The 16,427-nt window shown below is 43.3% G+C and overlaps 1 protein-coding gene across 4 annotated transcripts in view; it reads right to left on the bottom strand.

The window, feature by feature from the left end:
- Positions 1-16,427, bottom strand: part of LOC138850994 (tripartite motif-containing protein 59-like) — a 127,842-nt gene that overhangs the window by 14,573 nt on the left and 96,842 nt on the right. For 3 of the 4 annotated variants that reach the window (XM_070080232.1, XM_070080233.1, XM_070080234.1), the window contains exon 4: positions 14,876-15,022. In XM_070080232.1, the coding sequence (XP_069936333.1) occupies positions 14,876-15,022 (147 nt within the window). Of the gene's footprint in view, positions 1-14,176; positions 14,455-14,875; positions 15,023-16,427 lie in introns of those variants that run through there. The other variant, XM_070080235.1, reaches the window with a different exon arrangement.

Raw genomic sequence — 16,427 nt, 5'->3', positions numbered from 1 at the left:
ATCATAAGTCCGAGATGTTGGTAAACGAGTATGTCACTAAGTGAGGAGAGGCTGTATACAGTAAACTACTGTATAAACATTTAAAAATATGTATACTAAAAGTGTTATAAATGGTGCAAATGTAACATTAAAGCAGTATCAAAGATTACTGACATAAACCACCTACCATTACAGTATGCTCCTTGTTTAGCAATGAATTCGTTTATCGACACGGTATTAGGAACGGAACTCCATCATTAAGTGAAGAGAGCTGTATATACAAAGTATTTATAGGTTGCAGCAGTGTTTTAAACATGGTGAATATCATAATGGTATATGATACCGACAGATTGGTAAGTAAGACAAATAGGTAACATCATCTTCAGATCTCTACAGCTCCTGCCTACTTTCTGTACTTGACTGAAGAAGCCTACTATATAGGCGAAACATTTTGGAATAAAGATGTCTAACTGTTGCCTATGTGTCTTACTTACCAACCTGTCAGTATTATATACCATTTTGATATTGACTCTGTCAGACACTGCAACACAATGACATCTTGGTGCAGAAGCAAAAACACTTTGGACAACTTTTTGAAGTGAGAATGGTTGGATCTGAGAAGGATGTGAACTCTCAGTGATTACATTCTTGCTTCTACCACTCTACATCTGACCTTCCGACGACAGTACAGTGGACCCTTGGGGAACTATGCCATTGCATAGCGATGCAATCGGATAGCGATGTGTTTTTACATAAAAATATTGGCTCAGCCAACGATGAAAAATTCGGTTAAGAACATTCATCCCGAATGCGTCCACACAGCCTGGGCAGCCCGCAGCTGCTCGGCCACTATGTATAGCTAGTGTGCCATTGTTTACAAGCCAGTGTGGATGGTTCCACACATACATGCAATACATTTTGTATTAATCCATTGTTTTTAGTGCTTGTAACTGCTAAATAAGCCAGCATGGGCCCAAAGAAAGCTTCAAGTGCTAACCCTGTGGTAAAAAGGGTGAGAAATACTAGCAAATTGAAGAAAGAGATAATCGCAAAATACAAAAGTGGAGTGAGTGCCTCCAAGCTGGCCTGGTTGTATAACAAACCCCAATCAACCATTGCTACTCTCTTGGCCAACAGAAAGGCAGTCAAGGAAGCTGTTGTTGCAAAAGGTGCAAGTATGCTTACAAAACAGAGATAGCAAATGCTTGAAGATGTGGAGAGACTGTTATTGGTGTGAATCATTGGCAAACAATTATCAGGAGATAGTGTTTAACAGTCAATCGTATGTGACAAGGCAGGCAGTTGCGTTATGATTTAATTAAGAAAATGCCTGAAACCAGTGTTGATGTTATTTAATTTAAGGCCAACAAAGGTTGGTTTGATAGATTTAAGAATTGTAGTGGCATACACAGTGTGATAAGGCATGGTGAGGCTGCCAGTTCTGACAAAAAAGCAGCTGAAAAATATGTGGACCCGTAAACGGTCCAAACATATATGGATATATACACGTTCACTACTCCAGTGCCCCGAATATTTTGAAAAATAAAAAAATAATTCTTTTTATATAGAAATAAAGTACACATTTTTCTAAGAGTTATAGGATAAAAAATTTTTTTTAGGGTCAGTATTTACCATGATATGAGGGCACAAAGTTGGCACTTGGCAATTACCTGATGGCAACACGGAGTCCTGCTGCTTGCAGAAGTGTTGATGATATACCTTTTTTTCTGGTTTTCATATTATTTTATGTAATTTTTATGCTCTGATAATTGCAATTTATAGTAGTTCTTGTCACTTCATGACCAATCTTTGTTCTGACATTAATATTAGGTACTGAAATTGTACTCACATTGTCACAAACACATTGACAGTTGGACATTTACACCTGCCTTGATTATTTACTATTGTATAGGAATATATACCAAGTATTTATTGGTCCCAGCAATGTTTCGGATACACAGGTGTACAGAAGAATAAGAAGGAAGAAGACTGGAGAAGAAGGAAGAAGAAGGAAGAAGGAAGAAGGAAGAAGGAAGAAGAAGGAAGAAGAAGCAGAAGTTCCCTTGAAGCATGATGTCAGTGACAAGCATCCGTGATGGCAGTGATAAGAGTTTGATAAGGAATGACATTTGATGAGCATCAGCATTTCTGTCTCTGCTTATCTGTCTTTCTATCTGCTTGTCTCTCTTTCTGTCTGCTTGTCTCTCTGTCTCAAAGAGAGCCACTGTGAATCAACAGGTATTCATATGCATTATATCTACAAGCACAGTATAGCACTTCAGAATTTTTTAGGTTATTCCAGGTAATTTACACTTTCTATAATTGTATTTATATGTACCTGTGAGACAGAGATAAGAAGAGATAGCCAGAGACAGATAGAAAGAGACAGAGAAGATAGAGACAGGTAGACAGAGACAGATAGCCAGAGACATAGAGACAGATAGACAGAGACAGGCAGAGACACAGGCAGGTAGACAGAGACAGGCCAAGACAGATAGATACAGATAGACAGAGACAAATAGACAGTGACAGATACAGAGACAGATAGACAGGCACTAAACTTGAGGTCAACATCACTTTCCTCTTAAAAGGGGAGTGTTAATATGACATTACATCAGTGAATCCTTGGTGTTCGCTGCACTGTTTGCTTCAGCTGGCACGCATTTTAACTGGCGCTCCCACAAGGTACTAAGTGGTCCCAGATTTTTTTAATATGGTGCACACCGAGTGTTAAGACCAATTCTATGCTGACCAGGCATCTCAGGGCAATCATGCCAAATTTGGAGGCAGGAAAAATAAAGCTTATATATATATATGTTTGGGGAGCTAGCGGTAAAAATGTATATATACATTTGGACCGTTTACAGGTTAAGGGGTACATAGAGGCTGAAAAATTAAAACACCAACAAGTGTTCAGTTGTGACAAAACATGCCTGTTTTGGAAGAAAATGCCAAACAGGACCTACATTATTCAGGAGGAAAAGGCACTCCCAGGACACAAACTTATGAAAGACAGGCTAACTCTTATGTTTTGTAGTAATGCTAGTGGGGATTGCAAAGTGAAGACTTTACTCATGTATCACTCTGAAACTCCCAGAGTGTTCAAGAAAAACAGAGCGAAACATCAACGTCAAAGACCTGGGACTGATCATGTCGGAGAATCTCACCTTCAAGGACCATAACATTGTATCAATCGCATTTGCTAGAAAAATGACAGGATGGATAATGAGAACCTTCAAAACTAGGGAGGCCAAGCCCATGATGACACTCTTCAGGTCACTTGTTCTATCTAGGCTGGAATATTGCTGCACACTAACAGCACCTTTCAAGGCAGGTGAAATTGCTGACCTAGAAAATGTACAGAGAACCTTCACAGCATGCATAACTGAGATAAAACACCTCAATTACTGGGAGCGCTTGAGGTCCCTAAACCTGTATTCCCTGGAACGCAGGCGGGAGAGATACATGATTATATACACATGGAAAATCCTAGAGGGACTAGTACCGAACTTGCACACGAAAATCACTCACTACGAAAGCAAAAGACTTGGCAGACGATGCAACATCCCCCCAATGAAAAGCAGGGGTGTCACTAGCACATTAAGAGACCATACAATAAGTGTCAGGGGCCCGAGACTGTTCAACTGTCTCCCAGCATACATAAGGGGGATTACCAACAGACCCCTGGCAGTCTTCAAGCTGGCACTTGACAAGCACCTAAAGTCGGTTCCTGACCAGCCGGGCTGTGGCTCGTACGTTGGTTTGTGTGCAACCAGCAGTAACAGCCTGATTGATCAGGCTCTGATTCACCAGGAGGCCTGGTCACAGACCGGGCCGCGGGGGCATTGACCCCCGGAACTCTCTCCAGGTAAACTCCAGGTAAGGCTAATTTGTGACTCACGAAATCGTAATGACACAATTGCAAACAAACCATACCACGGGCGGGATTGAGACTCTCTGACCGCGGGTTCAATCCCGCCCATGGTATGGTTTGTTTGCAATCGTGTTATTACGATTTCGTGAGTCATGTTGATGGCAGTAAGGGGACTTGAGCTAGAGTTCGTCACGGCCACGCTAGTTGGAGATTCGTTTGTAAAAACTTGCATTTGTAGTCACAGTGGTGCCTATGCTAACCTTCCTATGGTGTAGAAATATACCTAGTTGGACGAATCTTATTGTTGCTAGCTGGTCCAGTGGCTAACGTGACGGTCTGGAGTTTTGAGACTCTCTGACCACGGGTTCAATCCCACCCGTGGTATGGTTTGGTTTTTTTAAGGCTAATTTGTGTGTGATGTGGAAGACAAACAGTAAGGCATGGGTCACTAGGGACATTTTCCTCAACTGGTTCTATCATGTGTTTGGTCCCACTGTGAAAAAATACCTCCTAGAAAATAAATTGGATCTCAAGTGCCACCTGGTATTAAACAATGCTCCTGCTCATCCTCCAGACTTGCAAGAGTGAATTGTGGGGGAGTTGAGTTTCATAAAAGTCAGGTTTTTGCCTCCTAACATCACTCCTCTCCTCCAGCCCATGGACCAGCAGGTCATTTCAAATTTCAAAAAACTGTACACCTAAGCAGTGTTTCGAAAGTGCTTTGAAGTGACCTCAGACACTGAATTGACCCTAAGAGTGTTTTGGAAAGATCACTTCAGTATCCTCAGTTGCATAAACCTTATAAGTGAGGCTTGGGAGGGATTGACTTGTAGGACTTTGAACTCTGCTTGGAGGAAATTGTGGCCATATGTACAAGAGAGGGATTTTGAAGGATTTTGGGCTAATTCTGAGGAGCCTATACCAGTTGTGGAATCTATTGTGTCATTGGGGAAGTCCATGGGGTTGGAGGTTAGTGGGGAGGATGTGGAAGAGTTTGTGGAGAACGATGATGAAGAACTAACCACTGATGAGCTGCAAGAGCATCTGCAACAGCAAGAGACCACAGCTGAGGAAATTGTTTCAGAGGAGGGGTGAGAGAGATAGAGGAAGTTGCCTTCTTCAACAATTAAGGACATTTGTACAATGTAGACAAAGGTGCAAGCCTTTATGGATGAACATCACCCCGACACAGCTGTTGCAAGCTGTGCTGGTGACTTTTACAACGACAATGTTATGTCCCAATTTAGGGAAATCTTAAAGGAACGCCAGAAACAGAGCACTATAGACAGATTTTTGGTGCGACTGAGGTCCAGTGACTGTCAAATTGTTCCCAGTAGCATTAGAAAACAAAGGAGGGAAGTAACCCCGTAAAAGGACTTGCTACCTAAAGTCCTTATGGAAGGGGATTCCCCTTCCAACAATAATACACCTCCATCATCTCCCCTTCTCCCATCTCATCACTCATCAATAAATCTTCAGTAAAGATAAATGTCATTTATTCTTCATCTATTTATTCTTCATGTCTCATTCTTTTCTGTGTAGGAAAATGTATATTTCATTTGAAATTTTTTTTCTTCTAATACGCACTTTCGTGTGTCTGGAACAGATTAATTTGATTTCCATTATATCTTATGGGGAAAATTAATTCGGCTAACAATAAAATCAGCTAAGGACAAGCTCTCTGGAATGGAATAATATTGTAACCCGAGGATCCACTGTATACATGTCTTGATGCTGTTGCTTGATACCTTTGATATACCTTCGAAAAGTTTCAAGAGTTTATCTACTCTCTGAGCCCGGCCATGGGCCAGGCTCGTCTGGTACTTTCCTGGTCACCCAGGCTGTTGCTGCTGGAGGCCCACTGCCCCACATATCCATCACAGCCTGGTTGATCTGGCACCTGGTAAAGATACTTCTCCAGTTTCCTCTTGAAAGCTTCTACACTTCTACACTTGATCTCCACATTGTTTGAGAGTATGGAACAGAACTCTTCTCCAGGCTGAGGGACTGACACCCTCAAATCTTCGACTTCAAGGGTGATGGACTGATAACATCATCTTCACATCTCTACTACTCCTGCCTACTTTCTGTACTCAACTGAAGAAGTCTACTGTGTACATGAAACGTTTTGGTTTAAAGATGTCTAACTGTTGCCTATGTGTCTTGCTTACCAATGTTTTAGAGATGGTGGAGTATGTAAGAAACTTTTTGAAGGAAGGTGTAAGATTATTGTCACTCCACTGTTGACAGTGCGGCAGTTCAGTGACACTTGATGATCATGCACTGCTGACAGTGTAGCAGTTCAGTGACACTTGATGATCATGCACTGCTGACAGTGCAGCAGTTCAGTGACACTTGATGATCATGCACTGCTGACAGTGCAGCAGTTCAGTGACACTTGATGATCATCCACTGCTGACAGTGCAGCAGTTCAGTGACACTTGATGATCATGCACTGCTGACAGTGCAGCAGTTCAGTGACACTTGATGATCATGCACTGCTGACAGTGCAGCAGTTCAGTGACACTTGATGATCATGCACTGCTGACAGTGCAGCAGTTCAGTGACACTTGATGATCATGCACTGCTGACAGTGCGGCAGTTCAGTGACACTTGATGATCATGCACTGCTGACAGTGCAGCAGTTCAGTGACACTTGATGATCATGCACTGCTGACAGTGCAGCAGTTCAGTGACACTTGATGATCATGCACTGCTGACAGTGCAGCAGTTCAGTGACACTTGATGATCATGCACTGCTGACAGTGCAGCAGTTCAGTGACACTTGATGATCATGCACTGCTGACAGTGCGGCAGTTCAGTGACACTTGATGATCATGCACTGCTGACAGTGCAGCAGTTCAGTGACACTTGATGATCATGCACTGCTGACAGTGCAGCAGTTCAGTGACACTTGATGATCATGCAATGCTGACAGTGCAGCAGTTCAGTGACACTTGATGATCATGCACTGCTGACAGTGCAGCAGTTCAGTGACACTTGATGATCATGCACTGCTGACAGTGCGTCAGTTCAGTGACACTTGATGATCATGCACTGCTGACAGTGCAGCAGTTCAGTGACACTTGATGATCATGCACTGCTGACAGTGCAGCAGTTCAGTGACACTTGATGATCATGCACTGCTGACAGTGCAGCAGTTCAGTGACACTTGATGATCATGCACTGCTGACAGTGCAGCAGTTCAGTGACACTTGATGATCATGCACTGCTGACAGTGCAGCAGTTCAGTGACACTTGATGATCATGCACTGCTGACAGTGCATCAGTTCAGTGACACTTGATGATCATGCACTGCTGACAGTGCGGCAGTTCAGTGACACTTGATGATCATGCACTGCTGACAGTGCAGCAGTTCAGTGACACTTGATGATCATGCACTGCTGACAGTGCGGCAGTTCAGTGACACTTGATGATCATGCACTGCTGACAGTGCAGCAGTTCAGTGACACTTGATGATCATGCACTGCTGACAGTGCAGCAGTTCAGTGACACTTGATGATCATGCACTGCTGACAGTGCGGCAGTTCAGTGACACTTGATGATCATGCACTGCTGACAGTGCGGCAGTTCAGTGACACTTGATGATCATGCACTGCTGACAGTGCAGCAGTTCAGTGACACTTGATGATCATGCACTGCTGACAGTGCAGCAGTTCAGGGACACTTGATGATCATGCACTGCTGACACTGCGGCAGTTCAGTGACACTTGATGATCATGCACTGCTGACAGTGTAGCAGTTCAGTGACACTTGATGATCATGCACTGCTGACAGTGTAGCAGTTCAGGGACACTTGATGATCATGCACTGCTGACAGTGCGGCAGTTCAGTGACACTTGATGATCATGCACTGCTGACAGTGTAGCAGTTCAGTGACACTTGATGATCATGCACTGCTGACAGTGTAGCAGTTCAGGGACACTTGATGATCATGCACTGCTGACAGTGCGGCAGTTCAGTGACACTTGATGATCATGCACTGCTGACAGTGTAGCAGTTCAGTGACACTTGATGATCATGCACTGCTGACAGTCCGGCAGTTCAGTGACACTTGATGATCATGCACTGCTGACAGTGTAGCAGTTCAGTGACACTTGATGATCATGCACTGCTGACAGTGCGGCAGTTCAGTGACACTTGATGATCATGCACTGCTGACAGTGTAGCAGTTCAGTGACACTTGATGATCATGCACTGCTGACAGTGCAGCAGTTCAGTGACACTTGATGATCATGCACTGCTGACAGTGTAGCAGTTCAGTGACACTTGATCATGCACTGCTGACAGTGCGGCAGTTCAGTGACACTTGATGATCATGCACTGCTGACAGTGTAGCAGTTCAGTGACACCTGATGATCATGCACTGCTGACAGTGCATTAGTTCAGTGACACTTGATGATCATGCACTGCTGACAGTGCAGCAGTTCAGGGACACTTGATGATCATGCACTGCTGACAGTGTAGCAGTTCAGTGACACTTGATGATCATGCACTGCTGACAGTGCAGCAGTTCAGTGACACTTGATGATCATGCACTGCTGACAGTGAACCCATGGTTTATTTCTTTTCACTGTTATACATTAAACATGTAACATGTCTATCTGTCTGCTTATCTGTCTTTCTGTCTGCCTATGTGTCTTCCTGTCTCTCTGTCTGTCTCTCTGTATCAGAGAGAACACCACTCATGAACCAAGAGGTATTACACACGATGCAGAGTCGTCATGTCTGGTTCCTGATCAAGTGAAAAATGTGTATTACTTGCCAGTCATGCTTATTATGTCTTATATCTACAAGCACAGTATCACACTTTGTCTGGATTTTTTGGGGGTTATCCTATGTAATTTATACATTGTATGATAACTGTGCTTATGTGTACCTGTGAGATACAGGGAGAGACAGAGATGGGGATAGACGGAGACAGAGATATATACAAACAGAGATAGACAGAGATATATGCAAATGGAGATAGATAGACAGAAATAGATACAGACAGAAGGAATAGAGACAACCAAAGTCAATCAACCACCCACCTACCCGGCCAGCCAGCCTGCTGAACACATATTACACATTCCAGAATTATTTCTCTTTACTTAGGGCATAGGCTATAGGATATTCTGGCAGGATGACACTACCAGTGGTATAAAAAATGAAAGGATGTTGCGTATGGGTTATTATTGAGGTTTTTGATATTTCCTTGACCACTTGTGGAAACATCTATCTCAAAGCCACTAAACTAAGGGTCAACTGGTCAACTGGTGGGAGCTCCATTGTTGGTGCTAGGGATGATAGAAGTAAGACAGGGAAACATGCACCAACAGGGAATACAGTCACAGAAACCCAAGGCAAGCGGAAACCAAGCCTGTGCACATACTATGCACTTGGTATCTGCTGGCATGGGAAATCTGGAAAAACAGATGGGACATGCAACTATGACCACCCTAGAAAATGCCATGCCCATATGACAACAGGAAAATGCAAACTCCCTTCCTGTAAGCTTTTTCACCCTGAAATGTGTACCTCTTCAGTACAGGAAAGACTGTGCTATAACTTAAATTGCCAGGCATACCATCTAAAGGGGACAAAAAGATACAAAACATCCAGGCCATGGGAAAACCTGGGTAGCCACAGCCACTCAAGAGGGAGAGGTTTTTTAGTGCCAGGAAGGAAAAAAAACTGGCAGGAAATGGCAGAAATCGTACACCAAATCCAGTCATTCCTGGAGTGGAACCACAGTCGATGGCCTCCACTCCAAACCAACAGATACAGATACTAATGCCGGAAAAAAAATCCCCCCCCAGTACCAACAATACCACCAGTCCGATAACATTCTTCTTTGCAAATATACAGGGTCTAAAGCCAGCAACAAACAACAAAATACCTTTCATCCGTGGACTGCTTGCAGAGGCAAAGGCAATGTTCGCGGCTTTCACTGAGACCCACATAAAGGATCACTTGGACAACGAAATATGGATCCCAGGTTACAACCTATACAGATGTGACAGAGTGAACAGGCAAAAGGGGGGGGGGGGGGGGTTGGCCTGTACATTGCAGAGTCACTTGTTTGCACAGAACTGCTTAATGCCTCAAATGATGTAGTGGAAGTTTTAGCAGTAAAGGTCGAGAACCAAAACCTAGTCATTGTGGTAGTCTACAAGCCTCCGGATGCAACATCCCAGCAATTCCAGGAACAGCTGTTAAAAATTGACCACTGTCTGGAAAATCTTCCAGCTCCTGCACCCAACATCTTGCTCCTGGGGGATTTCAACTTAAGGCACCTAAAATGGAGGAATATAGCAAATAATATTGTTGCAGTAATAACACCAGGAGGCAGCGCTGATGAAAACTCACACTCGCACGAGCTTTTAAATCTCTGCACAAAATTCAATTTAAACCAGCAAATAATAGAGCCTACTAGACTGGAGAATACACTAGACCTCATCTTCACTAACAATGATGATCTGATAAGAAATGTCACCATATCAAAAACAATATACTCAGATCACAACATAATTGAGGTTCAGACATGTATGCGTGGAGCCCCAGACCGACAAAATGAGACTAGTCACGAGGGAGCATTCACCAAATTCAACTTCAATAACAAAAACATAAAGTGGGACCAAGTAAACCAAGTCCTAACCGATATAAGCTGGGAAGATACACTAAGCAACACAGACCCCAACTTATGCCTAGAACAGATTAACTCGGTGGCACTCGATGTATGCACAAGGCTTATTCCTCTAAGAAAAAGGAGGAGTAGATGTAAAATAGAAAGAGACAGGCGCTCCCTTTACAGGCGACGGAAAAGAATAACAGAGCGGCTAAAAGAGGTCAATATATCTCAAATGCGTAGGGAGACACTGGTCAGAGAAATAGCAAGCATCGAACTTAAGCTAAAAGAATCCTTTAGGAGTCAGGAATCGCGGGAAGAACTAAAAGCCATAAATGAAATCAAAAGAAACCCAAAGTATTTCTTCTCCTATGCCAAATCAAAATCGAGAACAACGTCCAGTATTGGGCCCCTACTTAAACAAGATGGGTCCTACACAGATGACAGCAAGGAAATGAGTGAGCTACTCAAGTCCCAATATGACTCAGTTTTTAGCAAGCCGCTAACCAGACTGAGAGTCGAAGATCAAAATGAATTTTTTATGAGAGAGCCACAAAATTTGATTAACACAAGCCTATCCGATGTTATCCTGACGCCAAATGACTTCGAACAGGCGATAAATGACATGCCCATGCACTCTGCCCCAGGGCCAGACTCATGGAACTCTGTGTTCATCAAGAACTGCAAGAAGCCCCTATCACGAGCCTTTTCCATCCTATGGAGAGGGAGCATGGACACGGGGGTCGTCCCTCAGTTACTAAAAACAACAGACATAGCCCCACTCCACAAAGGGGGCAGTAAAGCAATAGCAAAGAACTACAGACCAATAGCACTAACATCCCATATCATAAAAATCTTTGAAAGGGTCCTAAGAAGCAAGATCACCACCCATCTAGAAACCCATCAGTTACACAACCCAGGGCAACATGGGTTTAGAACAGGTCGCTCCTGTCTGTCTCAACTATTGGATCACTACGACAAGGTCCTAAATGCACTAGAAGACAAAAAGAATGCAGATGTAATATATACAGACTTTGCAAAAGCCTTCGACAAGTGTGACCATGGCGTAATAGCGCACAAAATGCGTGCTAAAGGAATAACAGGAAAAGTCGGTCGATGGATCTATAATTTCCTCACTAACAGAACACAGAGAGTAGTCGTCAACAGAGTAAAGTCCGAGGCAGCTACGGTGAAAAGCTCTGTTCCACAAGGCACAGTACTAGCTCCCATCTTGTTCCTCATCCTCATATCCGACATAGACAAGGATGTCAGCCAAAGCACCGTGTCTTCCTTTGCAGATGACACCCGAATCTGCATGACAGTGTCTTCCATTGCAGACACTGCAAGGCTCCAGGCGGACATCAACCAAATCTTTCAGTGGGCTGCGGAAAACAATATGAAGTTCAACGATGAGAAATTTCAATTACTCAGATATGGTAAACATGAGGAAATTAAATCTTCATCAGAGTACAAAACAAATTCTGGCCACAAAATAGAGCGAAACACCAACGTCAAAGACCTGGGAGTGATTATGTCAGAGGATCTCACCTTCAAGGACCATAACATTGTATCAATCGCATCTGCTAGAAAAATGACAGGATGGATAATGAGAACCTTCAAAACTAGGGAGGCCAAGCCCATGATGACACTCTTCAGGTCACTTGTTCTATCTAGGCTGGAATATTGCTGCACTCTAACAGCACCTTTCAAGGCAGGTGAAATTGCCGACCTAGAAAATGTACAGAGAACTTTCACGGCGCGCATAATGGAGATAAAACACCTCAATTACTGGGAGCGCTTGAGGTTTCTAAACCTGTATTCCCTGGAACGCAGGAGGGAGAGATACATGATTATATACACCTGGAAAATCCTAGAGGGACTAGTACCGAACTTGCACACGAAAATCACTCACTACGAAAGCAAAAGACTTGGCAGACGATGCACCATCCCCCCAATGAAAAGCAGGGGTGTCACTAGCACGTTAAGAGACCATACAATAAGTGTCAGGGGCCCGAGACTGTTCAACTGCCTCCCAGCACACATAAGGGGGATTACCAACAGACCCCTGGCAGTCTTCAAGCTGGCACTGGACAAGCACCTAAAGTCAGTTCCTGATCAGCCGGGCTGTGGCTCGTACGTTGGTTTGCGTGCAGCCAGCAGCAACAGCCTGGTTGATCAGGGGCTGATCCACCAGGAGGCCTGGTCACAGACCGGGCCGCGGGGGCGTTGACCCCCGAAACTCTCTCCAGGTAAACTCCAGGTATAGGGAAGTGCTAATATGACATGACATTAGTGAATCCCTGGTGTTTGCCATATTCTTTGTTCTATCTGGTTCTCAATTGATCTGGTCTCCCACAAGGTACTAAGTAGTCCCAGATTTTTTAATACTGCTCATACTGGGTGTTCAGACCCATTCTATACTTACCAGGCATCTCAGGCTCATTTGAGGCAAATTTGGAGGCAGGAAAGATAAAACGTTGATCTACATTTGGAGCACCAGCAGTAACAAAGTAGATCTACATATGGACAGTTAAGAGTTTAAATATTATGTATTACATTTGGGAGTGGGAGCCAGGTCTACCTACACCTGACTTTCTACAAATAAATACTACTCACTCTTCACCCTTCATTAAGACTACAAATATTTTAAAGTAGTGAATATACTGTGTATGTATTTTACTTTTTATTGTTTTTAATGCATAATACAGCTTCTCCTTACTAAGTGACAAACTCGTTTACCGATGACTCGGACTTACAATGGTCTCTCTGACCAGTGTACATACCTAAATAATGTATATTAGAGCTGATTTCCTCTATTTTGTTTATTACAATATACAGTACACTGCTGTATAAACGTTCAAAAATATACCAGAAATGTTATAAATGGTGCAAAGATGACATTAAAACATTATCAACAATGGTTGACACAAACCCACTACCATTATAGTATACTCCTCACTTAGTGACGAATTTGTTTACCAATGTTGCCTTAGGACCAGAACTCCGTTGTTAAGTGAGGAGAGCCTGTATATGTTATTGTAAACTTATTTGGTATTTGTATGCATTTATAAGCAGAAAAAATGGCATTCTGCTTACTGGCAATGCCCGCTTTCTGACGATAACCTTAAACCTAACCTGCTGTATGAGTGGGGCCCTACAGTAGCCTTAAACCTAACCTGCTGTATGAGTGGGGCCCTACAGTAGCCTTAAACCTAACCTGCTGTATGAGTGGTGCCCTACAGTAGCCTTAAACCTAACCTGCTGTATGAGTGGTGCCCTACTGTTCAATAGTTGGGTAACACATGAACAACTTTCTTATATATCAGTAGTCATAAATTAACTTAGCTTTGGGTTTTGTTAGTGACTTTATTATAGAAGTAATGTATGTAGAATTAGTTTGGAATAGGTAGAGGGAAGTGTGATAGTTATCAGTTAGGTAATCACTAAACTGAGCTTGAGAGCTCAGAACTTTTTGGCTATATTTATTACTATGGTGGAGAAGAAGTCATTCAGTTTATTTACTGTTTCAGAGAGTTGGAGAGGAGGTTCAGTTGGTTTAGTTTATACATGTCTATTTTTGTGACTATGACAACTATAAGGAATATTAGAATAATCCATCAGTCAAAATATTATGAAAAGTTGTGTATAAATAAATTAGGTAGCAAGTTTGTTGATAAATTAGACACATGTGCAACTCTTGGGTATCTTTATTGAGGAAACGTTTCGCCACACAGTGGCTTCATAAGTCCATACATAGGAGAAACTTGAAGAATAGGAGGAGAATGAGGTAATCAGTCCCTCAACCTTGAGTCGATGTGTTCAGTCCATCAATCTTGAGTAGGATACAGCAGATGAGCGGAGAAGCAGCTTATAAACCGTATGGCAGGAGAGGTGCAGCAGTCATAGGTGGTGTTACATTTGTTCAATGTGGAAGTAGGTTGTGCCCAAGAATTAGGCAAGCGAAGAATTCCTAAGTATTAAGATCCCAAGAAGATGCAGTGTCTGACAGGTTTGTAGATGAATGGTTCAGAGAACCGACATGTTGATAAATTAGACACATGTGCAACTCTTGGGTATCTTTATTGAGGAAACGTTTCACCACACAGTGGCTTCATCAGTCCATTCTCCTCCTATTCTTCAAGTTTCTCCTATGTATGGACTGATGAAGCCACTGTGTGGCGAAACGTTTCCTCAATAAAGATACCCAAGAGTTGCACATGTGTCTAATTTATCAACATGTCGGTTCTCTGAACCATTCATCTACAAAGCAGGTTTGTTACCATATTATAGGAATAAGAAAGTAGGTAATTATAAAAATGAAAATCTTGATGATAATGTTATCATGACTCATATTATATAACATAAAAAATAAACAAAGACTTTCAACTTACAGTTAATGTCGCTGGAGGGCTTTCACCAATAATTATCTTAACTTTCTCCATGATGGTGGTGACTGAGTCTCCCTGGAGAACAGTGGCAGTTGTGGCACCTGTCTCTGTGGTGATGGTGTCCAGGGCCTTCTTAATGGTCTCCTGTACCTGTCATTACCAACACAAACATCAATGCTGGATGTCAGCAACAATTTGTCTCCACTCTCACACTTACACAACTGTTGATTGCTTAAGACTTATGTCTTAAAGCATCACTCACGCCCTCCCTTCAACCCTTCCTAATATATCCCCTGTACCTTCCTTCAACCCTTCCTAATATATCCCCTGTACCTCCCTTCAACCCTTCCTAACATATCCCCTGTACCTCCCTTCAACTCTTCCTAATATATCCCCTGTACCTTCCTTCAACTTTCCTAATATATCCCCTGTACCTACCTACAACCATCCTAATATATCCCCTGTACCTTCCTTCAACCTTCCTAATATATCCCCTGTACCTACCTTCAACCTTCCTAATATATCTCTTGTAACTTCCTTCAACCCTTCCTAATATATCCCCTGTACCTTCCTTCAACCCTTCCTAATATATCCCCTGTACCTCCCTTCAACCCTTCCTAATATATCCCCTGTACCTCCCTGCAGCCCTTCCTAGAATATCCCCTGTACCTTCCTTCAACCCTTCCTAATATATCCCCTGTACCTCCCTTCAACCCTTCCTAATATATCCCCTGTACCTCCCTTTAGCCCTTCCTAGGATATCCCCTGCACCTCCCTTCAACCCTTCCTAGGATATCCCCTGTACCTTCCTTCAACTCTTCCTAGGATATCCCCTGTACCTTTCTTCAACCTTTCCTAGGATATCCCCTGTACCTTCCTAGGATATCCCCTGTACTTTCCCTTGTACCTTCCTTCAACCCTTCCTAGCACATCACCTGTACCTATTCTTCAACCTTCCTTGGATATCTCTTGAAGTAACCACCCAGGGAGGTACTACCATCCTGTGGTAGTAGGTTCATAGACAGCAACCACCCTGGGAGGTACTACCATCCTGTGGGAGTAGGTTTATAGACAGCAATCACCCAGGAAGGTACTACCATCCTGTGGTAGTAGGTTGGTAGATAGCAACCACCCAGGGAGGTACTACCATCTGGTGGTAGTAGGTTGGTAGACAGCAGCCACCCAGGGAGGTACTACCATCCTGTGGTAGTAGGTTGGAAGACAGCAACCACCCAGGGAGGTACTACCATCCTGTGGTAGTAGGTTGGTACAGAGCACCCACACAGGGAGGTACTGCCATCCTGTGGTAGTAGGTTTATAGACAGCAATCACCCTTGGAGGTACTGCCATCCTGAAGGAGTAGGTTTATAGACAGAAATCACCCTGGGAGATACTGTGATCCTGTGGTAGTAGGTTGGTAGACAGCAACCACCCAGGGAGGTACTGCCATCATGTGGTAGTAGGTTGGTAGATAGCAACCACCCAGGGAGGTACTACCATCCTGTGGTAGTAGGTTGGTAGACAGCAACCACCCAGGGAGGTACTACCAGCCTGT

Source organism: Cherax quadricarinatus, unplaced genomic scaffold, assembly GCF_038502225.1.
Source record: "Cherax quadricarinatus isolate ZL_2023a unplaced genomic scaffold, ASM3850222v1 Contig240, whole genome shotgun sequence".
NCBI classification, from domain to species: Eukaryota; Metazoa; Arthropoda; class Malacostraca; order Decapoda; family Parastacidae; genus Cherax; species Cherax quadricarinatus.
This window is presented reverse-complemented; position numbering and strand designations above follow the sequence as displayed.